The sequence below is a fragment of the Fusarium proliferatum genome (genome assembly GCF_900067095.1).
Source record: "Fusarium proliferatum ET1 genome assembly, contig: FPRO_scaffold004, whole genome shotgun sequence".
Taxonomy (NCBI): domain Eukaryota; kingdom Fungi; phylum Ascomycota; class Sordariomycetes; order Hypocreales; family Nectriaceae; genus Fusarium; species Fusarium proliferatum.
This window is the reverse complement of record NW_022194793.1, coordinates 2051819-2078379: the sequence shown is the minus strand read 5'-3', so window position 1 is coordinate 2078379 and position 26561 is coordinate 2051819. Positions and strand designations below refer to the sequence as shown.

The following is a 26561-nucleotide window of genomic DNA, read 5'->3' as shown; positions in this document are numbered from 1 at the left end:
GGAAGTTGAAAACTTACCTAGGTACCAAGTCTCATCACGGGCTAATAAGATCGAGGAGTAGAGACAGACTCTCTGTGATCAAGTACCCTTCTGTCACCTGGCCATCTTCACATTGATAAGGGAAGAAAAACCAAAGAATGAGAAAACATGGCTCAACTATATGCTAGGGCATAGTGGAATGTAAAGAAGTAAATGCTTTGCCTGAAGAATAATATATATATATATATATAATATTATCGTGTCTTCTCTTTTGGTGGGAAGAATGAGCAGCCTTTCTCAGAGTGTTTGATTCAGACACCTCTGCCTTCACGTCAGTAGCTGTTGGCCTCTGAACGTTGTACCCTTTCTAAAGGTGAACCTGAAGTATTGATACCGAGATGAACCCGTAAATGGTGTTATTAAAATCCTTGTTGGCCACCAGCCGAAACTCATCAGAGTCACCCCTTGTCTGGCATAGTGATACTCTGGTATGACATTATGACTGACTGACCTTATAGCCCCGTATCCGTAGTCTTGAAAGACAAGAGTGAGTTAATACATATTAATGGGGGACGTTTCCGGCTCTATTTATAGCTGGGATAATATTGGTTAAGGTCATCAGATAATCTCGCTACTCTATCTAGAATTCTAGATAGTTGAGTACTCCGTTACATTCAGAAGTTGGATGGGATTCATTTGCGTCTGGGAGCCTTCTCAGACTACATATGAACTACGAAGACTTGCGGCCTGTTTCGGTGAACATCTGGGCTATCAGCTCTCGCGGGATATAGAACATAGATCGTGAACCCCTACTCTCTTTATAAGCAATGTTGTCCGTCCTGTGCGTCTTAAAGCTGCTCAAAGGTTACCCAGCAAAAGAGGCTTATCAATCGACCTTGGATTATATTACTACACAACGCAGCAGACGTCATGTGCAGACATGATTCGCTCGCAAGTTAGGCTACTCAACGGGTTTGCTTCGATCAACCCAGCATTACGAAGATCCAAAGTCAAGTGGCAGCAGAAAAGAGAAGAGGTGAAGGGGGGAGGGGTCTGCATCATTGTGGACTGACTGATGTAGTTGGAGCGAGGTTGATGACGCCTCACCTTAGGCGGTAAATCTGTGTCCGCGCACGGGTGGGACTTTACCATGTGCTAACTACCTAGGCCATCCCGCCTGACTGATGATGGATTTCTGCTGTTCTTATAGTACCTGTTTGGGTAAATATTCAAATGCCACAAAGTGCAAGCTAGATGAGTGTGAACTAATACCTAGGCGTTTGAATAGCGTCTGGTCTTGTTAAATCGGTGGCAGCAGAACAGAATCGGGGTCTGGAGCAGTCCGATAATGAGGCTGGCACTGTACTGTTGGCTTTCGCCCTGCCTGAGCGGAGATTGCTGTTAGTCGACTGGCCACAACAGTGTCTGCGGTTGACCATTTCTCACAGGTAGGTAGGTTCGTTAGATTACTCTTACGAATCTGTCACTGTTCACATGGAACCTAAATCTCAGCGGGATTGAATTGATTTGCTGGAGTATTATTATCAATGCGTCTCGGATCTAGCACAGCAAATTCAGATCCAATCCTTTTCCTCGACACCTCAGTCATGTATACGCATCGTGAAATGTGGTTGGCAATGGTAATTACGCGCGGTCGCTGCGAGAAATCAGTGGGTTCCATTGGGAGGACGAATTACGAACTGTCAAAAACGTGGAGTATGGGCGGTAGGGTTACTTGTAGTCTTGGCGAAGGTACCTTACCTACCAACCTACCTTATTCATGACGATATTGATGTGTTGAGAACTTGAGCGGAATGGCAAAGTTTCGAATTATCAAGCCGAGTTTGAGATGGTAGGATTCGGACGCATCGGAAAGTGAAGATTTCCAAGCTGGGTTCGAAACTACTAACATATCCCAACTCAAGAGCGGCTGTGTCAGGGTCTTAACACTGCATTATCACACGGTGAGGAGGTACGAGCCGGAACATGTTTATTTAAGTATTTAGGTAGGTAAGGTACCTATTGATAAGAAAAGTTTGGTGATGTACCTAAAGAAATACTGAGAGTACCTAGCTTTTCGATGTCAAGCGCTTTGAACACTACCTAACCCAGAAGAACGTTTACAGAATGTTGGTCCGTCAAACCTTGCCTTCGTCAATTGACTCCAACGGTCAATAGCTTAGGTAAGAATATATGGTTTACCGGAACACCTCATTCTGAGCCATGAAGGTGTCTTGATCAGAAGAGTATCTGTATCTGGACATTATGAGATAGGTAGCTCCCGTTTATAGTCTGCTATTTGAAAGTACTACCTATAGCTACCTACTTTAGTAGGTACTGTAGGTAAGGTAGTGGAGGTATTGAAGCTGTGTTTCCCCTTACAGGTGACTGTGGCTCCCTGATTGCTCAAGAAAGGCCAGCATCGACGGAGGTTGATGGTAGAACCTAGTTGAAAGTGTGAGCTTCGATAGCAATAGGTATTTTTTAACGCCTCCAAGAGCGATAGCTGCCAACTGATTACAGAATCCACCCTCCACAGCTAATCTCTTATGACCTAACGATATGCTACCTAACTTATACTGCCCTTGAAGTTGAACAATCGCCCTTCATTCATGGCCGGCTCTTTAAATAGCCTGGTAGCGTGTGCTGACATTCTCCACTACATTACCTACGGGGCCTGATCCCCTAGGAGAGAAAGCACCCGCCTCAGGCCCATTTCGTGTTTGGCACCAACTCCCCTGAAGGCTGGAAGCTGGCATTTCAACTACTGGCCACATCCACATCCGTTCCGCTTCCCGTCAACTTCCCGCTCACCCACCTCACGTATACTTTTCTACCTCTTTCATCGCGAGCTGGCCGGGCCACGGGCTAGTTGCACATAATATTTCTTTGCCTTTCGATTGTTTATCACTACGACGATCTCAGGGAACCCACGAGATCTCCTCGTAGTTCGCCGCTGCCGCCTCGTCCGCGCTGCCAGCAAATCAGATACTGATTCTTCTCACCTCCCAAACTCGCAGCCGACCCTCGTCCTAGCGATTCCGTCGCGAATATGGCCTCGCAACAACTTCCCCAGCTTAACATCGATCGATATGTTGTCATCCATGTTGCGACTACCTGCGACGAGCACGGCGTTTATGTGACAAAAGACTCGGCCGAAGTAATTGAGCTTGGTTGGATCCTGGTCGACGCAAACTCACTTGAGGAGGTGAGAAACACCATCCTGTCCCGGCCTAAAACCCTCCCCCAAAATTTTCTGTGTTCCAAATTCTCCTCCAGAAGCAGCCAATGCCTCCGTATAACACACCGATTACTGACTAGCCTTGTCACTGCCAGATTACTCATGAGAGCGTCCTTGTCAAACCCGTCAATACTCCAATTACGCCCCTCTGTAGTAAGTTTTCTTACGCTAATGGCTCACCTTTTCCGTTACACATACTCCATGCTGCACTCTTTCGTTCAGACGATTGCCCAAATGCCGAAACCCAATATTGCTGGCCTTTCATGTTGAGGTAAAATTATTTTAGCTAACCCACTGTTTTCGCAGCGAGCCTGACAACTTTGACTTGGGAGCATGTTCGAAACGCTGGTACCTTTAGAGACGCTATCACCCGATTCGATACATTCGCTACCGAGTACTTAACCTCTAAGAACCTCGATTTCGTCTTCGTCACTCTTGACGCATGGGATCTCCGTGTTCAGCTGCCTCGCGAGGCCCGCGACAAGGCTGTGGTTCTCCCTCCTTACTTGCAGCACTCACGCACTTTCGATCTCCGTACCGAGTACCAGCGCTGGCAGCAACACCACCCCGAGTCCCTGCCATTCGGACCTTCGATGCTCTCCAACATTTGCGCCGCTCTCGAAGTTGAGCCTGTTCAGTCAAGTGCTCCGATTAAGCACAACCTTCCATTTCACCTCCAGGCTCTTGCCCCTGCCTCGCCACGACGTGCAATGGAAGAGGCTGTCACTCTTGCCCGAGTCCTCCGGGGGTTGATTCGTAAGTCGCAGCCTCCCCAGGAGCATCCCGATGTCTTGACTCGGCCCATGGATGCCCGGGCCGATGTTCGAGCTTTTCTCTCGGAGAGGAGCAAGGTTCTTCACATGTCGGGACTTCCACACGATACCACTCAGTCAGAGCTCGAAAGTTGGTTCACTCAGTTCGGTGGCCGACCCATTGCATTCTGGACTCTTCGAACCCCTGAACAGCATAAGCCCACCGGTACCGGATTTGCCGTATTCTCTTCTCATGAGGAGGTAAGTCTAATTGTTTCCTCACCAAGTCTCATTTTGCGCCATTTCCATCTTATTGTCGCCAATATGTGTTATCTGTCATGCTAATCAGTTATAGGCCGCTGAGAGCCTTTGTATGAATGGTCGTGCCCTTAATGAGAAGGCCATTGAGGTCTCGCCCTCCTCTAGCCGTGTCCTCGACCGCGCTCAGGACATACTGACTCCTTTCCCTCCTAGCAAGAACCGCCCTAGGCCTGGTGACTGGACCTGCCCTTCTTGCGGGTTCTCCAACTTCCAGCGTCGAACTGCTTGCTTCCGATGCTCGTTCCCTGCTGTCGGTGCTGGCCCTTCGAACGATATGAGCGGCGGCAATAACAATTATGGTGGTGGATATGGTTACGGACCCCCTGCTATGATGCCCCCTCCTCCCCACGGTGGCCACCATGGGCCTATGGGTCATGGCGGTGGTCGTATGGGCGGTAGCGGTGTGGTGCCTTTCCGTGCTGGTGACTGGAAGTGTGGTAACGAGGTCTGTGGCTACCACAACTTCGCGAAGAACGTTTGCTGTCTTCGATGTGGTGCCAGCCGCGCAGGCGCAGCTGTTGTTGCTGATTCTGGATACCCGTCTCCCATGGACAATGCCTCTCAGTATGGTATGAACCAAGGGTCCATGGGAGGTGCTCCAGGACCCGGACCATTCGGCGCTGGTAGCTCCTTCGGCGGCTCTGGTGGTGGTTATAACCAACAACACTTTGGAGGTCCGCCCAGCCACTACCTTCCCTCGGGTCTCGGAGGCGGTGCTGCCGCCTATCCTAGCTCCCTGAACACTCACGGCAGTTTTGGATCTGGACCTGCTTCCCATGCGGCTGGCCCTTTCGATAGTCGTGCTGCTGAGGCTGCGTTCCAGTCAGCCACCAATGGGCCTGCATCTGGTGGACCTTCAAACAACTTTTACAACAATAACGCTAACAACGGTGGCAATAATGAGAACGACCCCTTTGCTTTCCTCTCCAGCGGCATTGGAGGGCTTTCAGTCAGTGGAGGAGATGGCCGCCAGAATGGTGGTTCTGCCCCTCCTAACAAGTCGCCTGCTTAAACAGTAAAAGACTGTTACAGCCGATCCGCTGTGTGTTCCCTGGGTCAACCCTCCCATGTATATGGACCCGGGTGATGCGTACCGCTTTATTTTTTCGCGAAATTTCTTTGATGACGAACATAAAACATTTGCGACTGCAAACCCTGTGCTATCAGATCTATCAAAGGAAAGGTGGAACGGTGTGTGTATTGGTTCGGAAGGTCTGGTCGGAGTGACGGATAATTGATTATAAGGTGGGATGTGTTACAAAATTTCAAAGGTTAGGAAGACAAAAGTGACTTGCTTACTTTGCTGGGACCAGGGCCTCCTTTCTCTGGTGTTGCCGGTTGAGTCCATATGGTACGGGCTTTGCTTACTGGGGCCGCTGTCTGTTTTATGTTTCACGAGACTGGAGACGGCATGTTGCGGCTCTTCTTTCTCCTGCTATGAGGGCAAAGGAAGATCTGTAGATCTCTTGGCGATCTGGTCTCTGGTCTCCGAGGGCTTCAGGGGCTGGTGGTGGTATTGCTGGAAAACGGTTACGGGGTTGGGTGCATAGCGAAAGGGAGTGTGTATGGATATTTCTTGGCCTTTGTCTGACTCAGTTATCCCAGTTCACACAAAGTCGGCGGCTCATTACCCGACAAACTGACTGTTTTTCTCTATTGCCTGTCTCTCATATCTACCCTCATCTTCTGGATTTTGTCGCTGTCCCTCATTCTCTCCCATATGAGTCTGACGTTTTCTTTCTCATGTTGCTCAGTTGTCTTGATAATCTCTGCATCTTTCTATCTTCATCTGATTTTGCTTTGGACGCGCAGGAGCTGGGGAGCTGGGGAGCTGGATGGGGTGGCTAATAGGAACCTAAGCCACGGTAGGGAGGAGTCGGGGTGTCAAAATGGATGTTATGTCCCATGGGCTGGCCAAAGCTGCATCCTTGCTGCGCATAGGAGCTGACGATGTGGGAGCATGTCGCCAGCCCTACATAGGTACTATATGGATTCCTTGCAGTTCTACTAGGGACTATGACTTTGTCTACACAATAGGGTTCGGGAACTTGACTATGCAAGATCGGTTAGGCCAGCTGGCTGTTGGAGGTTGTCATTTATTTCGTCTACATATTGTATTTCTTCCTCTCATTCAACTACCCACGCATGGTCGATAGGTAATTCCTTAGACATCAACTCTCCCTGCTTTTCACATTATGTCTTGCATACTAGATTAATATAGGATGCTCAAGAAGTACTTTGACTTATAGTCTCTTATTTTCTCCCTTTTCCCTCCGTTAGAGGCTAGCCACTGGTGGGCGCAGAAACACAACTAGGCCACTGATCAAGAGTAGTAGAAGGATTCGCTAGCCGCCTCCTGTCTGACCAGGGCGATCTTATGCCATAGCTGTACGTATTGTTTCGTGCCTTTATTCTTCCATAGCCCTATTGCCCATTGTTGTTCAAATTGTTACCGGTGACCTGGTTCTGGAAACCCATTGTATTGGGCGTGGTGGTGAAAGGGGGTTGGCCAGAGCTTCCATTGGTAAACCAGATGTCCCAAGTCCTGGCCACTTCGTAGTCGTCATCATTCACTTCGGGGGTTGAGTTGATGAAGAGTTCGCTGAGCGTGGTATTCCAGGCCTCGATCTCCTCTCTTTGAACAGGGACGTCCATTCCTCCCACCATCTCAGCGACTTCGTCAGCAGAAATTTCCCGATTCCCTACGCGAATTGCCTCTCCAACAGCTGGTATGTCGCTTATACTCTCGCCAGGTGATGAGTTTTCATTCCGTGCGGCAGGCATGCGATATCCACGGTTGATCTCGGCGTTGATGTCGTATTCGCCGTCGCTCTCGTCGTCAGCGTCGTCGGATTCCCTGTCCCAGTCTAGGTCCTCGTGGTCAACTGATGACCAGGCCATAGCACGGAGGTGTTCATCCGCATCATCGTCCTTAATCTCCTGCTGCTGTTCAGTGCTTAGCTCATTCCAGCGTTTCTTGAGAGCGTGCTTGCGCTGCCAATGGTGAGTGTTGTCAGCTTTGTTGAGTTTCTCATCTTCATCTGAGATGTACATCTCATCTTCGGTCGGGACGAGGTTTTCTCCCGTCTCAAAGTCAATATAGCCCCATACCATCATTTGGGTGATGTGGTCGTCTAGATGGAGTCCACGGGAGGCTGCCTCGATCGGCAATATCTGATCAGGGCGTCCGAGATGAAGGACACCTTTCCCCCAGCCTTCCAGGTGACCAAGACCGACCTCGTGGACAGGAACGCCATAAGCGGAGGGGTATCTTTCTCTCTGAATAAGCTCCCAAACAGTTACAGGGAGAAGCAAGTCATAGCGAGCCTTGAGTTCCATGCATTCCGACATAGTTCTGTATTTCTGTCGCATGAGGCATTGCCACAAGGGATATAAGCCTTTCTGGCCCATCATGAGCTTAACCATGTCGATACTGATCGGGCTGAAAAAGGGGTGTGTAAAGGCCATTGAAAGCTTGACGATAAAGAAGTGCGCGTTGTAGAGGTGAATGCTGGTCCAGTACTTTCTGCTCCTCAGGAACAGTTGTCTCTGGCGCGTAGTAGGGATTTCAAGTAAGACCCAGAGTCGGAGAAGGGTGCTGTGCATTGTGCGTGGCATGCGAAACCCCATGCGAGCCATCATTGCGATGATCTCGCGACAGTATCGATCACGGCCGATGACCAACTCAAGGTACTTGAAACCAGGAATCAGTCGAATCTGGCTGGGGTTTGTCTTCGTGGTTTCCCAGCGGCCTTCAAGGAACCGAGCATCAGGAGTACTTGAATTGCGGTCCGCTGGATCCTTGATGAGGGTTGTGCCATAGAGCTTCCAATGGAAGACTTTCCCAGCCTCGGGCGCATTGGTGCCAATCCACATACGAATGCAGGAGAGCATATGTCCCGTAGTTGCTTTTCGAAATGCAGGACTGGCGATGTACAGGCTCACGATGTCTCTGGGAGAGAGGTGCTTACCAATCTCAATGGCAAGCTCCAGGTTGCAGCAGAGAGCCGTGATAAGATCGAGGCTGGTGTGCTTGAGACTCAGGGTGAGATGATCTACCTCATTCTCAATTTCATATGGATTATGCCCTTCAAATAGACCATAAGAGTAAGCTTTCGAGAACTTGACCCTCTTTGCGATGCTTAGTTGGCTGTCAGGCTCCTTGATTTCGACATCAGGGCCCAGATCGATGGTTGTGTCCATATGCTCGTTCCCATGTTCGTCACAACCTTCAGGGTCGACGCCCATTGCGGCCAGTTCTTCGTTTGTGCGGGATTCGCGAGCAACTGCTTCCTCGAGGCGACGTCGCATTCCATCTGTTAGGAGTTCAAAATGCTGCTCTGGATGTGTGAGGAGCTCATCTGGGGACTGGACTTGGTCTTCGCCTTGGCCCTGGGGAGTAGCTTGAGAGTCGACACTGGACTGAGCCGTGTTGCTCGCAACTGGCTGCATGTTGAGGGTATTACGAGGGACGTTGTTTGGTGTAGATGGTCCCGCCTCTGGATGAGATGGGTTGGAAGCCATAAGGATTGTGAAGAAGAAGAAATAGATGAAATCTCAGAGGGACCAAGTGATGTTGCCAGATTTGCGGCAGTGTGATGATAGGAAGCTGCAGTAGAACATCGTAGTACAAAGATACTTGGTCGTGCTTCGTGGGACATGATTCAAGAAACAATAGGTAGCAAGGCGGCAGGCCACTGACAGGCTCGAACATCAGGCAACAAATAGTATCTACTAGGTAACTAGGGCACCTAAGTTGCTGTGGGAAGAAGAAGTCCTGGTCAACTAGAGAAAAGAGATGAGCTGCCAGGTGCTGCCAGTGTCAACTGTGCCACGCACCCGCGGGAAATTCGCGACACTGCTCAGAGCTGGAGTACTGACGAACAAAAAGCATTTTATTTGGCCCAGGGAGATATGTGAATAATTTGTTTGTTGTTTTCTTTAGGCCTCAAGCCCCCTCTGAGTACTTGTACATCTGGCACTAGGATAACTATCTCGTCCCTCGATGCTGGTGGCATCTGTCTCTTGAAGCCAGCGCCTCCAGAGCTGCTGCGTCTCCTCATCCTATGAAGACCGGAACTTCTCCACGAACTTCCACCTCACCTATCGGTCGAGCTCATCGACAGGCAAGTCGCCGTCGTCCTTACCGACAATGGACTCGGCTACCCTCCAGATCTGCAGCAGATTGTCTTCCGCAGCGCTTGCCACAAGCCAAGGCTCGTTGAGATTCCAGCTGAAGTCAGCCAAATGGTTTGTATGGCCACCGTGCATGAACAGTCTAGACTTGTTAGCGTTTTGTTGTAATCAAGCCCTGGCAGTTTCTGGACATACAATTCAGGGGGGCCATCATCCTGGTCGTCGGGCAACACCTCCTCGCCAACCCGCGAAAGATCCCAAAAGATGATTCTTCGATCATAGCTGGCACTTCCTAGAATACCGGCCTCAGTCGGGTGCCAGGCTAGGGATGTAACAGCATCGTTGTGGCCTTCCAAAGTGTGGACCTTCTCCTTGACATTTCTGAGGTCCCAGATGCCGATTGTCTTGTCGGCTGAGGCAGTGGCCACGAGCACTTCCGAGTTGGGGTTGAACGCCAGAGCATTGATCGCATCAAGATGGCCGCGCTTAGCAACAACTGCTGCCTTGGCGGTCTCGCTGTGACGTACGTCGACGATTTGGAGGGTCTGATCGTCGGACACAGAGCCGATGAAGTTCTTTGAGATTGGATGATACTGAACGTCGTTGACGATCTGAGTGTGATGAGTGTACTTGCGAGAAGGATTGAGGATCCTCGAATCACCCTTAAGGGTCTTCAAGTCCCTGAGCACAGTATGAGTAGAGCATTCTGAGTATCAGTGTTAAATACTTACCAAAGACACATTGTGGTATCCTCGCTACCAGACGCTAAACACCCCTCCTCATGAGGGTTCCAGTTCAGGCCGAAACCTTCGGCCTTGTGTCCAACAAGCTCAATCTGCGCGTTGACCTTTCCGAGGGAAGTGGGCTGGAGAGGGTGCTTGGTTCGGTCGAAGATAAGGATTTTGCCATCGACACAAAGAGTGGCGATGATGTCAGGATTCTGAGGTTGATATCGAGCCTTATTAACTTCTCCGGGGTGCTCGATCTTCTGAACAATCTCGCACTTGATAGCAGCGACATCACCAGGCTTACCGTAGCCACCAATCTCGCCTCGCTCGTCATCGTAGTCCTTGGGATTGGGCGCTACAGCCTTTGGAATCTGAACATTGGCAATTTGAAGAAAGTTGGGGCTCTCGTCTGAAGTGTGAGTGCCAAGTAGGAGGCGGTGAACTGAGTAATTCTTGCCCTCTGGCTCCTTGACGTCGGGAAACCATTGGACCGTCAGAGTAGGCCAAGTCAGAGCCGTGCTGAGAGAAGATGAATGTTAGATCAAGAATTCGTGGTAGTGATCAAAGACCTGTAACTTGCCCGAGAATCATGTCATACAAGAACGGGCTGTTTTTCTTCCATGTCTTGTACTCTGTTTAGTGTTAGTACGGTTAGTCCATATTCTTGTCATTTATTTCTCCATACCTTCATTAATCATGCGCTCGCCCTGATCATCATCGTCCTCGTGAGTCATATCGACTGCATTAATGTCAGTAACTATGTCTGCAAGTTTGCGGTTATGGGCAAGTTTAATTGCTTGCTTGTGAAGGGCAAACTCACTGTCCACATCGCGCTCTGCAGATTGAGCAGGTGCCATGATAACTTTTCTTATTTGCTGAGTTGACTATTTTGAGGTTGTTTAGAATGTGAAGGAAATGTGTAAGATAATGGTAGAGGCAAGGTAGGTAGGTAGGTACCTAGCAAATCGTTGGTGGTAAGAAATTGTGTGCACGGCTGAGGACGATGAGTGTAGTTCACCAGGAAGGCTGAAAAGTGCCCCAGGTCGCGTCGCGCGTAAAGTGACAAACAGTACCTAGCAACGGTGAGCCACAGCGAGTGGAAGATCCTTGTGGCTAGGTAGGATACCCCACAACCTCCATAGGTGCCACGGGCAATTGACTCACGGGCAGTGGGGAGTAGCGGGTAAGGCACATAGGTAGTACTCCAAGCGTCACGCAAAACAGAGAGGCCTATAAGTACTGCAGAAGTAGATCACCGAGCCCCTCCATCACAGGTCCAGAGCCCCACCATCTCGTCGTAGGTCCTGGGTTCCCTCAATGACTCTTGGACTTCACGTTAACACGGTTCGCCTTCGCCTTCACCTTCTACCTCATAGACCGTCACAACTCGACGGTGCCCTACGATACGGCTCATCTTACGGAGTATCGTGCAGTATCACTTGCTGAGGTCTAACCGCTCAGCTATAGCACCATCCGCTCACAAGATTGTTCGGCGCCACGTCGACTTACTCTCCTGTCTCGCGATCCTTTTTTACAGGATTTTCCACGTTTCCCGCCTAGTTTCTTAGGGGTCTGTTACTAATAAAACATCACGTTCGATATATTTGACGTTTTGTGTGGACTGGAAGCTGTCCACGACCTGTCAAAATGGGGTGAGTACTTCTCGTCGCCCTTTATCTTTACCTCCCATAGCTGATTCTTTTCGTCGTAGTGTCCCCAAGTTCTTCAGATGGCTCTCAGAACGATATCCTGCCATTTCTCAACTCATCGCAGAAAATCGGATACCCGAATTCGACTGCCTTTATGTTCGTCGTCCGATGCCTCCTGTCATCCCTTTACGCATGCATGCTGACCGTCGCCTAGCTCGACATGAATGGTATCATACATAACTGTACCCATAAAGATGCGGGTGAGGATGTATCGTTCCGTCTCAGCGAGGAGGAAATGTTCATTCGCATATTCAACTACATTGAACATTTGTTTGGAAAGATTAAACCCAAACAACTCTTTTTCATGGCTATTGATGGCGTTGCGCCGCGAGCCAAGATGAACCAGCAACGTTCTCGGCGTTTTAGGACTGCCCTCGATGCTGAAAAGGCCCGTGAAAAGGCCATCAAGGAAGGTGTCGAGATTCCCAAAGAGGAACCTTTTGACAGCAACTGCATCACCCCCGGTATGTTAAATTCACCAGAAATATTAATGACAAAATCTGATAAGTCGCAGGCACGGAGTTCATGGCAAAATTATCCCAGCAATTGAGGTATTTCGTCAACAAGAAGGTGTCCGAGGACACAGATTGGCAGGGTTGTGAAGTTGTGCTATCCGGCCACGAAGTTCCCGGCGAGGGAGAGCACAAGATCATGGAATATATTCGAAATGCTAAAGCCCAGCCAAACTACAACCAGAACGTCAGACACTGCCTTTATGGTCTTGATGCTGATCTAATCATGCTCGGTCTGCTCAGCCATGACCCTCATTTCTGTCTTCTCCGAGAGGAGGTTACATTCGGACGGGCGTCAAAGACCAAGTCCAAAGAACTCGAGCATCAGAACTTCTATCTGCTTCATCTTTGCATAGTCAGAGAATATTTGGAGATGGAATTCCAGGAGCTTCAAGAGGATGGGGCCCTGAGCTTTCCCTTTGATCTAGAAAGAGTCATTGATGACTTTATTTTGATGGCGTTCTTCGTGGGGAACGATTTCTTGCCCAACTTACCGAGTTTGCACATTAATGAAGGCGCTTTGGCGAAAATGTTTAGAATCTACAAATCTATCCTCCCAAAATGCGACGGATACATCAACGAGAATGGAGTTATCAACATGGAGCGACTACAGCGCCTCCTTGGCGAACTTTCCAAGACCGAAATCGATGCTTTCGAGAACGACGTATCTGATGAAAAGTGGTTCGCGTCGAAACAGATGGAAAGGAAACTCGAAAACAAAAACGCCGAAGCGAAAGCGCCCAAAGGGGGTCAGCTGGTAATCACATCAGCGCAGCGCGATTTATGGAAACACAAGATTCGACCCTATATTTCGAAACGCTCAGAACAACCTTTGGATCTCGGTACAAGTCTCAAGGCCGCTGATCGTAAGTTTGTTCAGGATTTGGCTGATTCAATGCACCTCCAGTGGTCCACTAAGGAGGACGACGAGGGCCACCGTCATCTGATTGTATCTTTCCCACCCAAGGTCAAGGATAATGCCGACGACGACGAAGAGGATGATGACGAAGAGGAGGGAAATCTAGCTGCCTACCGGGTAATGAAGACGTACGACAAGGCGTTGGTGATTGACTTGACTCCCGAAGACGCTCAGAAGAATTACGAGAAGCTCTACCAAGACAAGTACCAGGGCTGGAAGACAAAATACTATCTCCAGAAGTTTGAAGAGTGGGCACCTGATAATTACGACAAGGAGCTTACAGCGCTTTGTGAGAACTATGTCCAGGGTCTCCAATGGGTCTTGTACTACTACTATCAGGGAATTGCATCATGGCCTTGGTTCTACGGGTACCATTATGCACCACTTATTTCAGGTATGTAGTACGGTGGTGTATGAATTCTTGTAGCTGACAAAACGTAGATGTCGTCAAGGGAGTTGGTGCGGACCTCAACTTCAAAAAGGGCCAACCTTTTTTGCCGTACGAACAACTCATGGGCGTGTTACCGGACCGGAGCAAGAAGATCGTTCCTAAGGTTTACCACGACCTGATGACGAATCCTGATTCTCCAATCATTGACTTCTATCCACGAGACTTCGAACTGGACATGAATGGCAAGAAAATGGACTGGGAAGCAGTTATCAAGATTCCCTTCATCGACGAAAAGCGCTTATTGACCGCGATGGCCCCCAAAAACGAGTTGCTGGAGCCTGATGAGAAGGCTCGCAACGGATTTGGGGTTCCCCTGAAGTTCACATATTCCCCCGAAGTCGATTATGTGTATCCTTCACCACTACCTGGCGTTTTCCCAGAGATCCAGAACTGTCGTTGTATTGAGAATATCTTCGACCTTCCGGACATGGAGGGACTCGAATACTTGTCAGGCCTGACTAACGGTGCTTTGCTAAGCGTCGATGCACTGGCCGGCTTCCCTTCGCTGCACACCCTTCCGTATACCGCCCAACTCGTTGAAGGGTACGGTGTAAATGTGTTCCAAGCTGACAGCAGAAACCCAAGCATCTGTGTCACACTGACTGAAACGGAGAATCGTACCAAGATAGAAACTTGGAAGGCTAGAATAGGCCATCGATGCTTTGTTGGATACCCATTCCTTCAGGAAGCCAAAGTCATCAAGGTGCAAGACGAACTTTTCAGCTACGAAATGGCCGACAATGGCAAAGATATTGTGACGAAGGACCACAATAACAGGGAGGCTGCTGATTGGGCCAAGGAGGCGGATTACCTGGAGAACTGGCACGCCAAACGCTTGGCAATCACCATCGGACAGGTTGAGTGTTTGGTATATGTCCATATGCTGAAAGGTCTCATTCGTACGGAGGAGGGTGCCCTGATTAAAGAGTATGCTGAGAATCCCAGCCTGAGAAGCACCTATGCTGCGCAGACCATTGTTGACGAAGTCGTTAACGAAGATGAACGCTTCATTGAAAAAGAGGCGTTGCCAATCGAAGAAGAGTTCCCGCGGGGTACTCGTGCGTTCTTCCTAGGAGAGTATGCATACGGACGCCCCCTTGAAGTCGCTGCCCACGCCAATAACAAGGCTGAGATCGTTGTTTCGATGCTGAAGAATAAGGAACCGGACTTTGCGAAGCAAATTATCCACCAGGCAGAACGCTCCAACCCCTACACCCCTTCTTTTGCTGTTGCCAAGCAGTTAGGAATTCATCCTCTTGTCCTAAGCAAGATTACGTCTTCATATCAAATTATCAATTCTGCTGGACTTCGACTGAATTTGGGCCTGAATTTGAAATTTGAAGGACGAAAACTTAAGGTTCTGGGGTACTCAAGGAAGTCTCACACGGGCTGGGAATTCAGTGGCATGGCAATCAAGTTGATTGCTGACTACATGGTTGCCTTCCCCGATTTCTTTGCGGCCATCCAGAGGGAACCTCAGAAGAGTGAGGTTCTCGAAACCGATCTTTGGAACGACCCCAGTGTTGCTTCGCAGAGAGTCAAGGAGATTGTGGCCTGGCTCAAGAAGCAGGAGACCAGCAAGTTCGAGCGTGTTCCTTTAGAAGCTGAGCAACTCGACTCCGAGGTTGTCAAGGCCCTGGCTAATGTCGGAGAACAAATCCATGCTGCTTCTCAAGATATTGAGATCAAGAAACTGCGTAGCGTTCCTCGTTCGGCGCTTCTCAAGCCGTCTGATGCTGAGATGGTGCTCGGCAGCCAGAACTTTGGCCTGGGAGACCGGGTCACTTACGTCTCTGCCGCTGGAAAAGTTCCTATCGCGACTCGTGGAACTGTCGCTGGTATCAGCCGCACAGCCACTGCTCTGCTTTTAGATGTTGTCTGGGACACATCGTTCATGAGTGGCACCACGCTTAACGAGAGAGCTCCGATGTTCCGCGGACAGACTGTGGCATCTTCTTCCGTCCTGAACACCACGAACAAACAAGTAATCTCAACCACAAGCAAGTCACAACAGCGACGACCAGTCCTCGCTGCCCACGGTGGATATGCAAATGTGGGTGTCACACAGTACAAGGATGCTCCGGCACCTGGTCCGCTTCGTGGTGGGTGGCGTGGAGCCTTGAATGGCTCCAACTCACCCGGACGCAACTCCCCTGGACGAGGACGAGGCAACGGCGCTCGTGGGGGTGCCCCTAACCTCATGCACAGCACCTTGGTTTACCGGAATGGCCCTCCCGATGGCGCCACTCAAGGTCAGGACGCTAATGGGCACGGAACTCGAGGTAGAGGAGGTCGTGGTCGCGCACGCGGTACCCATCATGGTCCCCCAGGACCTGATGGGCACCAAGGGGTCGAGGCTCCACAGGAACAGAGATATGGCAATGTTCCGCCACCAGCCAGCCTTGACTCACCCCGAGGCAGGGGCCGTGGACGTGGACGTGGTGGAAGAGGGCGAGGCGGAGCCAGCCGCGGACGAGGTAACGGAGGAGCCGCTGCTGATGGAACCCAAGGCTAGATGCCTCGCAGTTCTGATTCATACCTGTCCTGGCGCCGACGGATGGATTGTTCATGATGCCGTGTGTTACATCAGGATGTTGAAATGCTTGGATTGTTTAAAACATAGCCAGCGTTGAGATAAAAGTTGTGGGTGTGAAAATGTATGATAGATAAAAACTAGATACTTGTGTCACAGAGTCACGAGTGCGAACAGATCTTGTCAGAGGGATCATGCCCGCAAAGAGTTACAATCATGGCTTTGCCAAAGACTCGGGGGCCATATTACACTATGAATGCATTTTCAAGAACACAAAAGAATTTGTCTATCGTTAGTAGCTCTTCTTAGGACTATCTTTCTTCTTTGCCTTCAGAGCAGGAAGTTGGAACTTAGGCGACTCTCCCCATTTCAAAGCCCTCCAGTGACTGATATCCCGGGACTGATCCCAAGTTAGAAAACCGACCCACGGCTGAACATTGTAATGTAGCTTGAGCTTCACATCATCTATCTCGGCGACCTTTCCACTGGGGTGGGTGATCTGATACTTTGGCTTCTGATTTTTGAGGCCGATAAAGCCACTATAATATCTTTAGGTTATGTGTAAATACTTGTGGATATAGAGAATCTTACCGTTCAGGATCGATGGACTTGCCCTCAGCACTACGTTTTAGCTTTTTCATCGCAACAGGTCCAATGTTCTGGAGATGGTCGGCGCTGGGGTTGGTGATGATTTTGTCCCAGATAACAGCCTCATTAGTCGAATTGTTGGGGCCAGGCCACTCAGCAGTGACATAGACAAAAACCTGCTTGGTGTTCCATGTAAAGAGGCTCCTCAAGTCGGCATCGAGGTTGAATCGTATGATGGCGTATTCCTCCTTCTTAGAACTGTAGTAGTGTGGTCGGCCCTTCACACTGCAAGACAGAAGATAGTCAGTATATAATGCTAGATCCTAGAAGAAAAAGACATACACTTGAGCGTTTGTCTTCTGGAATATGCCAGCATCGGGCGCCCGTGGAGCCAAGAGGTCGGACGCAGCGATAAAAGCTGCGACCACAAATGCGACAGTGGTAAAGAAACCAAAGGTGTTCTGAATACGAGTAAGAGAGTTGTACATGGTGAGCTTTTGATTAGCTGCAGTTGCAGCTTTTGCTCTCGAAGTTTTGTACAAAAAGAAAAGGGGAGCTTGGAGGAGAAACGTTGACGATGTCGCGTCTTGGTGTTCGAGTTGTTGGAGCTACTGGCCACGTTTTGAGACGGACGAGACGTGTACCTAAGGAAAGTTAGGTGAGCGCTGGAGCTGTGAGATTTCAGCCTTGTGATTGGGCGGCTGTGTGTTCTATGAACTCCACTGTTCAGTTGGACTGGATTCAGTAAAGATGGTCTCATTGAGGAAGCAACACACACATAAACATCCAATATTGTTTAATGTGGCCATGGGAATCCCTCATGTTCCAACATACATACAGGACTCTCAGTATTGCATGTTGAAATAGTAGAAACTGTTGGACCTCTTCAACCCTATCAGATTGGACCCTGTGAGGCTAACATTTTGACAACTCAGTAATCCTAGATACCTTGCCTAAAGTAGGTAGGCACTTACCCAAGGTACTAAGTCATCACTATCTGGGCTCCAAGTTTCTGCCGAAGTCGCACTAAATTGGAGCGCAGCCCCACTAGAAGCCAGCCAAGCCAGTGGAGCGTCTCGTTAAACCGCCAGGCGTCCATTCAAACTTGCATTCAGCAGCTCCGGGAAGACAATACATGCTCGATTCAAGAGATCTCTGTTCTTTACTCATGAAAATTTGTTCTCTTCATACTCGACGACCCTGACTGTAACTCAGGGAACCCCGGCTGTCTGCTGCACGGATATCTGTCGGCTGCTGATGACCGCCTCATAGGCTGCCGCATCGTGAACTGCCAGGGTGAAAAGCTGGAGGCCCACGCACAGTCTTCGTCAATAGGTGACCAGTGGAGGAAAAAGGCTCGATGGGAGTGCGCATTGCTCTTCTTCTTTCCTTTCCATACTGCTGCGTATTCCGCTGAGCTTCGCTCTAATTCGCTTTAGCCCTCTCGCACGCTATTACTCCACCGCCAACTCTTTCCCGGACTATGGGTAGGCTCCTTGTCCACTCTTCGTGAAATGTTCCTGCTGACACCTTTGGCAGAGCTCCGGGTGACGAAGCGAAGATGAAATCACGGATTGTCAGTCTTTCACCGTGCTTGCAAAGATACACCCTAGTTACTGATATTCGGAGCAGAGAGCGATCAATGACCAGAAACCACGAAGCTCGATGGGGGGCGGGCAATCTACTGAAGCAAGAAGCTACGGCAGCGAACCTCGATATGACCGGCCGAACAAGCGAGTCAAGCCATCCGGGCCTGAATTATCGAACAAGAATTTGTCCCATTTCTTCCCCTCGGGTTCTCTTCACCGGCCGCTAGAAGCAATCGAAGACGAAGAAACGCAAAGCTCGCCGCAAAAGTATCACGATTTGACCCGAGAAGACTCTATGGTCGAAACTATCGATGGCTCAAGCATCATCAGTTTTGGTAGGACTGCAGGAGCTACGAGCAACCAGCAAGAGTACCGCAATGTTCACCGTCACAACAGCGTGAAACGTACCCGACGGAGGCGCAGACACGAATCCAAAATTTCTTCGTCACCCATTGAGATTGACGATACGAGTGCCGTTGCGCACCGAAACCTTGCTCCTCAAACTTCGCACCCCCCTACAAGCCCAGATCAATTAGCCAGGGAAAATGAGGACGGTCCGCCACCCGCCAACGTCACGTCTGATGTCGTTTGTCATCCAAAGCGACCAGCAACGGAATATAGTCAGAGTGCGCCAAAGCGGTTCAAGGTGCAACCGGAGCAGTCTGATGATGAACTTGCGCCTAGAGCTCCTGCGCCCCGTGAGACAGTCAAGAAGCCTAGCTTCTCGAAGCTAATTTCACAATCGCGATCCCAACGAGGTGACATACAGTCTACCACATTCAAAACCACAAAAGCCATGCCGGGGCGTGAAACCTTGGCTAACAAGGGATCAGCGTTGAAGGAGGTCTCCTTAGAGGCTGCGGTCTGTGGGAAATACTCGTTCTCTCCAGCAGACAATATAGAGCCAGTCACACTTCGACTTGGTCCCAACGCTGCTGAGCCCATGCATGAGAATACCGGAGACCTCTCCTGGCTTCAAGTTTTGCGGTCCTCAATCCAAGATGTAAAACATAATAACACTAATAGCCCCATTGTCCTCATTAGTCGCTCAGCCAGAGCATCTTTCTCTTGCGGCAAACTCGCACTAAGGTTTCTGAGCGATACAGACGCCTCGTTCTTCATCCACTGGTTGCACGGCTTGCCACGCCTCTTTGAATGCAGCACGTAAGTGCTTGTCGAAATTTCATGGCTTTCTAAGATAAACTAACAATTCCCAAGAGACAAGCTGGAAGCAACATTTCATTGCGCAAAGAAAGAGGCCGATGGTTACAGGACAAGCTCAGCAAAGGCATCTGGTATATTCTTACCAGATGATAATCACAGAGCCAACAATTCCAGATCTCAGCAGCACCACAGAGATCCTTTCTTAGGTGATCCTGTCTCACCTGGCCGTCCTGCTTCGAATCAAAAGAAGCTTAAGGATGGAATGCAAAGCATCCCTGAGCCAAAAGAAGGCGTGCAAATGGAACCACCCGACACCGATGATTTGTTTACAGGGTTGGCTCGCAATCAAAGGCTCGGGACTCGACATTCAACAAGAAGGGAATCTCCACAATCTCAACATGAAACAGCCCCAAAACCATGGACGGCTTGCAATCCTGGCTGGGAGAAGAAATGGCACAGATCTTTGGTGTGGCCTCCAACAGGAAAGAACCGGGCAACAGTCGATAAAGATGATATTCAACGGTTGGATGAAGGCGAATTTCTCAACGACAACATTATCAGCTTTTATCTTCGCTACCTACAAGACCAGCTTGAGAAGGAGCGACCAGAGGTCCTAAAGAAGGTGTACATTTTTAGTACATTTTTCTTCGAGAAGCTAAGATCAAATCGCGCCAAAATCAACTATGATGGGGTCAAAGCCTGGACCGCCCGTGTCGAACTGCTGTCATACGACTTCATTGTTGTTCCCGTCAACGAAAACGCGCACTGGTACCTGGCCATCATATATAATGCACCTCGTCTTCTGCAACAAGAGGTGAAAGAGGAACCAACCATCAAGAAGGAGTCTTGGAATCCACAAGATGCAATAATTGTTGAGGATAATGACCCAGTAATGAATCGTGCGGAGAGTCCTCCTGCTGCAACAAAGCCCCCCATTGTGTCTATAGATGTGGAAGTTACTCGCTCAACCAGAAGCCGGGCGATGAATGACAGCAACCCTTCTGTGCCTGATGACAAGCATACGCCGAGCATAGTGGGTCCCGGCAGAACGAGCAAGCGACAATCAACTGGAGGATACCAAAAGTCCAGCCTTGACGATCCAAAAATAATTACACTCGACTCGCTAGGCTCATCGCATGCACCAACCTGCAGGTGTCTAAAGGACTATCTCCTTGAGGAAGCAAGACACAAGAAGGGCCTCGAGATCACTACTTTACCCAGCGGCATGACTGCCCGAGGCATTCCGATGCAAGACAATTTCTGCGACTGTGGTGTGTACGTCCTGGGTTATATGGAAAATTTCCTGAAGGACCCGGATGAGGCTGTTCGAAGACTTCTTCATAAAGAAGACACCGAATGGGAAATCAACGCCCCTGGGATTCGTGCCAAGGTGAGGGAGCTCCTCTTCGAATGTCAAGAGAAGCAGCATGAGCGTCTCGAAAAAGAAAAGGAGATTAAGAGACAGCGGAGAGCAACAAGGGGCCCTGTCTCCTCACCACAGATACCCGCCTCTTCGCCACAGGTACCCCGAAGAGAACCAGAGACACCACAAGTTAGCCGTTATCTAACAAGCCCGTCAGTAAACGGCGCCAGTGGCTCGCCCATTGAGGCGGCTAGACAAACAGGAACCACTTCTTCATACTTTGCAGTCACTTCTGCCACGAGGCCAGGCCAGTCCCCAACGTCCAAAAGAATTGATGAACCATCCCTCGTCCAACCTCTCAGAGAGGACTCGGGTAATGAGTCTAAGGCCTCTAGCTCAGGAGATGTGTATCATTCGGCTCGGTCATCGCCTATCAACAGCGTACCGCCTGTTCCTTCTGGTTTGACCACAGAAGGGTTGCGTGACGAGCGGCCGCCCAAGCAGCCTTCAACCCCTGAATTCGTACACACGTTACCAGACTCCCCTGATGACGTGGCCCCAACAGCCACTTCATCTACTGTGAAGAGAGCTAGTTCGCCGCTGCTCTCTCTAGCAACAAGACAGCATCCCTCGCCAGGATCTCAAGGCAGCCAGCGAGCTGTTCAGCTCGAACAGACAGTCGTAAGAAGCATAGAGGACGACATGTCACCTCCAAGAGGACCACAATATGACGGAGTTGATCAGTCAATCGACTTGACAGTATAAGATTGTTTCTGTCTTCGTCGGTGATGACATGACGAGTTTATCTACGAGAACAGGGTGTCAAGGGTTTTGGTCCCTATAGCTATGTATAATTAAGATAGTTTCAGGCGCCATAGCATATTTTTACTACAGGTCCCTATGTTCTGGCTGCTTGGGGCACGAAATAGGGAGGGAAAGAGTTGAAAGAGAGACATTAGAGGTGTAGAAAGATGATCAAAGTTTATACCCATCACAAAGGCTTTTTCCTATTTAACACCCGACTCCTGAAGCATCATCGGTCCCCAGACCTATTCATCCCAATATGCTAATGATATGTAACATGTGGTGTGAGTTGCAGTCTCCGCCACGTCTATTGAGTGGTTGATTGTCAAGTATCTATTATGCTTTTTTATTCATCTTGGTCGTCTCCATTCGAGCTCTCGTTCGTGCCGTTTACCGCTGGCCGCTGTATCCTTGGAATCTCGAAAACGAAACCTCCATTACGTCCAGCCTTCGCGGGAGGGTTCCATCTACCAAGTCGATGTTCGTTTCCGATAGCCACAACCACGCAAAGACCATCTTTGCCTCTATCACCACGCTCAAATATGTCGATATCGTTTACAACGCCATGAAGAGGGCCATGAACATTCTCCTCATGCGATACCTTCTCTCCGTCTTCAGGCTTAGCGAGGACCCCACGGAACTCAATCTTGCGCTTATCATCACTAAGTTGCCAGATTCGAATATGGCCATCCCAACTGCCAGTGAGAATAACGTCAGAGTAGGGAATAGTTCGGATAGCGGTGATCCAGCGGGGTGTGGGAGGTGGCACGATCTTGGGGTCTGGGTTCACCTCGGCCGATGCCTCTTCGGGCTCCAGGGGCCGGTCGATACCATGTGCAATGGGCTCTATGTACACAGGCTTTTTCTTCTGCACACTCCATAGAGCAAGGGCACCGTTGTCGCTACCCGTGACAAAGAGATCTTCGTCGATCATGGCTACTCGATCCATGCTGCCTTCGTGAAGGAGAGATCGAGGGTGAACACCCGTGGGACGTGACTTCTTATCTACAGCGCCACCGCGGAAGACAAGTTGCGTCTCCTCAGCGACTTTCCAGAGACGCGCAGTACGGTCTCGTGCGCCAACACTAACACATCGCTCTTGCGCAAGGGCATCGACATCGAGAATTTCGTCCTGGTGACCAAACAGCGTTTCAACGTAGGCCATTTCATCTAAGCTCCAGACCTTAACCGTGCGGTCCTTGGAGCATGAGTAAAGCTGGTTCGTTCCTCTTCGGAAGACGAGTCCAGTAACAGCGTCTCTATGATGTGTGAAAACCTTGATAGGCTTGAGGGCATCGGCGTCGTAGATGATAAGCTTCCGGTCTGCGCCGCCAGTAGCTACATATTTACCATCAGGAGAGGCTGCAACAGCAAGAATACGGTCTGTATGGCGCTGATAGTTCTTGTCTTTTGACTTTGTCGTATTTCCCTTTAACCACGCCTCCAGCACAGGCCGCTTCCTCGGAGGTGCTGGGGGCTTTTTTGGCTTTCGCTTGGTTGTCTGTGGGTACTGGTGTTGTGGGGGATCTTGAGTCTTCCATTTCTGTAGATATAGATCCTTCGTCGTGGTGTAAATGTAGGGGGAGCATGTAGCGATGGCAGTGACAGTGTTGGTGTTGCTTCGGAAGAAGGTGCGCGAAGCGTCGTCAAATCCTAACTCCGAGGCCAATTGGCGATATACTCGACCCTTGCCCTCTGCTACATCCTCCTGCAGTCGCTCGGCAATTAAATCTCGGTCAATATCGGCAGCGTCAAAACCAGCTTCGTCCACGTGCTCCTTGATGTTCTCGAGGTAGCGCTCTGCTAGACGCATTCTTCGCTCAGCGGCAGTCTCACCCTCCTCATCATCAGACTCGTTGTCTTCCATTTCCACGTCGCTCGCGACCGAGGCACTATCGTGGCTCTCGTCATCGTCAGAATCGCTCCCAGAGATAGACTCGTCGTCCCGTTCGACTCGCTTTTTGGTGGGGCCGGCATTCTTCGAATTTGTCTTGCCAGTAGATTTTGAGGGCGCAACTCTTTTCTTTGGCTGCTCTGAAGTCTCAGTACGCTTGCGCTTCTTCTGTGCACCTGGAATCGTAAAAAAGGACGACATTGTGACAACGTCGTGAACTTGGCTGTCTGTTCACGACTTTTGAACCCGCCTCGAAGATAAATTTCTAGACTCAGAAAAAAAAAGATGAGCGACGGTGGATCGCGGAAAATCTAACTAACACTTGAACATTCAGCTGGCCAGTCATATCTCGGGATGTGGGTCTAGTTTTTCCGCTCCAGGCGGTAGAGAGAGGCACAAACAAATCTGGTATGGGAAGCTTCCCGGCAAGTGTTGACGCGCAGCGCTACAGCCTAAGGAGAGCTTGCTTGCTTGGTTGCTACTGCTGGACCTTGAAGGAGGCTGAACAACTACTTGGAACAACTCCTCCACAACAACATATCAACTTTTCCTCCACTACATTTCAAATCATCGTCAACATGTAGGCCCCCCACAAGCTGCATCTACTGCTCCAGACTTTCCTAACATTGATAAACAGGGAGGTCCTTTTGGGAATCACTGGAAAGGACTTCACTATCATTGCAGCATCCAAGGCTGCGATGCGGGGCGCCACCATCCTCAAGGCATCCGATGACAAGACCAGAGCTCTTAACAAGCATACACTTCTCGCATTCTCTGGAGAGGCCGGCGACACAGGTACTTGAATTGGGTTCATGTCGACAGGCTCCGCGATGACGACAACTAACCCTCACTCTGCAGTGCAATTTGCCGAATACATTCAACGAAATGCCCAGCTCTACTCGATGCGAAACGAGTCCGATCTTTCTCCGTCTGGCCTGGCTCACTTTGTTCGTGGAGAGCTAGCCACTAGTCTGCGATCTCGAAAGCCCTACAATGTCAACCTCCTCATGGGTGGTGTTGACCCCATCACTGGCAAGCCTTCGCTCTACTGGCTCGACTATCTAGCGTCGTTAGCAGATGTTCCTTACGCTGCGCATGGATACGCACAGTACGTTGTTGTGGGGACTATGTTCTCAGGAAAGATTATGTGAATGGACCTGGACTGGTGCTGATTTGTTACACCACAGATACTACTGCCTGTCTATCCTCGATAAGCACCATCACCCCGATATCACACTCCACCAGGGCATCAAGATCCTGACAATGTGTACCGACGAGCTGAAGCGCCGGTTACCAATCGACTTCAAGGGCATGGTGGTGAAGGCGGTCAAGGCCGATGGGATTGTCGACATAGAGTTTGATGATGACAAGGTTGTCAAATGTGCTTGAAACCAGAGACAGACTGGAGGAAACATGACTTTGTACTACTAGATGGGTATTAGAGGCTAATACTGGCATCATGAAGGTTTCCCAGCTTCGTCCAGACGATTTTTTCAGAAGCCGGGTCAGCGTGAATCGAGGGCCCTTTCGTTACAGCAAGGTTCAGTCTATCTCAGACCAACCTCGGCATGAATGCTACATATTATCGTGTCTCCAGCAACTCTGGTGGTTCAGGCATCTCTACTCCTAGCAGTACCTACCTCCAACACTCGAAGGTCAGCCGAAGTGTAATAAGATTGCCTTTGATCCTTCCGTAGCTACAAATGTCGGGGTTTTATGATATCGTGATTAGTCATAGGTTGGTGACTTGCATCCTCGTATTTTGTCGTAAACTCTGCATGTGCTTTGAAAACAAGTATCTTGTGTTTTCATGATCGAGGCTTTCGCATCGTGGCTGACTTCCTACACTCGTATGCTGTATCACTGCTTCATAGCATCTTATTTCGACGTCGGACTAGGGAGATACAATGAAGCAAATGTGACCGCGTCTGACACTGATATCTCAGAGTGAAAACCGTATCTAGCCATATTCCGTAGAAGTCATACAGCAGTGTCATTCACCTGATAGTGCTTTGGGCATAGCTCTACTTGCTCTTGATTATTGAAAGGATAAACAACATGATAGAATCAGCACGAGCTAGTCTAGTCCAGTTCACCCGGTATCTTATGCCCAATATCCAGATTACGTCTCATAAAGCATCGGATAACACGACCGTGGAACCTCTAGAAGGTTGGTCGAGAAACATCCAATTCTTAGAGGCAACCATGTCCTGCCAGCTGGCTTACGATTTCAGTCAGCCCAGATCCTGGCTCCAGGCATCTTGCGAGGCCGGTGAAAAATCGGCATGGAGGGCAGTATTACTGACCACGTGGAAAGGGCTATATAGTCATCTGAATAGTCATCATTCAATCAGCCATCATGGGAGGGTTGCAATGAGCAGCAGATTCTTTCCAGATTTTGAGATTCTCGGGCATCATGCCAAGTCCGGACAGGTATGTACATACTGGTCTCGTCCGAATTGATATAATGTACTCCGTACTGACTTTAGTCGCTGCAAAGTCAGTTACGTATCTGGATTCGTCATGAGGTATCTCACTTATAAGCATGTACCCAGGTAGGCAGTTTTTAGGGAAGGTAATAGGTTTTTTAAAACGAAATATCTCAAGTCCTTTGAACTCGTTTCATGTCTTTTATCTTATAGTTTACCATCAATTTTCTCATTTTCGCTAGTTATTCTTCCGCTTTTGCTTACGCTCTATACAAGCTGGATATCGATATGCATAAGATCGTAAAATCATACTCAACAGGCGTCAACGTTTGGTGAGCTGCATGTCTGGTACTGAATCATATTGTTCCTAGTTGTCAGATCGCTCGTGTCCCGCTTATCGGAGATTTTCAGGCTGCCGCGATCCAACTTACTTAATTTTACAGGATCTG

The 26561-nt window shown here is 49.5% G+C and overlaps 8 protein-coding genes across 8 annotated transcripts; 4 read left to right on the top strand and 4 right to left on the bottom strand.

Annotated features, from left to right (window-relative positions):
- Window positions 1–3031: 3031 nt before the first annotated feature.
- Window positions 3032–5305, top strand: FPRO_04845 (uncharacterized protein; the record flags this gene model as incomplete). Its single annotated transcript, XM_031230400.1, has 4 exons — window positions 3032–3187; window positions 3316–3373; window positions 3527–4233; window positions 4328–5305. The coding sequence occupies 4 exons, from the start codon at window positions 3032–3034 to the stop codon at window positions 5303–5305; spliced, it is 1899 nt and encodes a 632-aa protein (XP_031080540.1).
- A 1412-nt stretch (window positions 5306–6717) lies between these two features.
- FPRO_04844 (uncharacterized protein) lies at window positions 6718–8817 on the bottom strand (the record flags this gene model as incomplete). Its single annotated transcript, XM_031230399.1, has 1 exon — window positions 6718–8817. The coding sequence occupies one exon, from the start codon at window positions 8815–8817 to the stop codon at window positions 6718–6720; it is 2100 nt and encodes a 699-aa protein (XP_031080539.1).
- A 579-nt stretch (window positions 8818–9396) lies between these two features.
- FPRO_04843 (putative Chromatin assembly factor 1 subunit c) lies at window positions 9397–11014 on the bottom strand (the record flags this gene model as incomplete). The annotated part of the gene is made up of 6 exons (XM_031230398.1): window positions 9397–9571; window positions 9625–10110; window positions 10161–10676; window positions 10756–10789; window positions 10843–10896; window positions 10978–11014. The coding sequence occupies 6 exons, from the start codon at window positions 11012–11014 to the stop codon at window positions 9397–9399; spliced, it is 1302 nt and encodes a 433-aa protein (XP_031080538.1).
- Window positions 11015–11804: 790 nt separating this feature from the next.
- On the top strand, window positions 11805–16263 carry FPRO_04842 (putative KEM1-multifunctional nuclease; the record flags this gene model as incomplete). The annotated part of the gene is made up of 5 exons (XM_031230397.1): window positions 11805–11809; window positions 11869–11962; window positions 12021–12330; window positions 12381–13691; window positions 13739–16263. 5 exons carry the CDS (start codon window positions 11805–11807, stop codon window positions 16261–16263), a joined length of 4245 nt encoding a protein of 1414 aa, XP_031080537.1.
- Window positions 16264–16573: 310 nt separating this feature from the next.
- On the bottom strand, window positions 16574–17357 carry FPRO_04841 (uncharacterized protein; the record flags this gene model as incomplete). The annotated part of the gene is made up of 3 exons (XM_031230396.1): window positions 16574–16820; window positions 16873–17154; window positions 17212–17357. The coding sequence occupies 3 exons, from the start codon at window positions 17355–17357 to the stop codon at window positions 16574–16576; spliced, it is 675 nt and encodes a 224-aa protein (XP_031080536.1).
- A 1073-nt stretch (window positions 17358–18430) lies between these two features.
- Window positions 18431–21750, top strand: FPRO_04840 (uncharacterized protein; the record flags this gene model as incomplete). The annotated part of the gene is made up of 3 exons (XM_031230394.1): window positions 18431–18445; window positions 18502–19622; window positions 19677–21750. The coding sequence occupies 3 exons, from the start codon at window positions 18431–18433 to the stop codon at window positions 21748–21750; spliced, it is 3210 nt and encodes a 1069-aa protein (XP_031080535.1).
- Window positions 21751–22135: 385 nt separating this feature from the next.
- On the bottom strand, window positions 22136–23884 carry FPRO_04839 (uncharacterized protein; the record flags this gene model as incomplete). Its single annotated transcript, XM_031230393.1, has 1 exon — window positions 22136–23884. One exon carries the CDS (start codon window positions 23882–23884, stop codon window positions 22136–22138), a length of 1749 nt encoding a protein of 582 aa, XP_031080534.1.
- Window positions 23885–24261: 377 nt separating this feature from the next.
- Window positions 24262–25072, top strand: FPRO_04838 (putative multicatalytic endopeptidase complex chain PRE1; the record flags this gene model as incomplete). The annotated part of the gene is made up of 4 exons (XM_031230392.1): window positions 24262–24263; window positions 24321–24478; window positions 24542–24791; window positions 24871–25072. Coding segments are annotated over 4 exons (612 nt in total).
- Between the last annotated feature and the right edge of the window lie 1489 nt (window positions 25073–26561).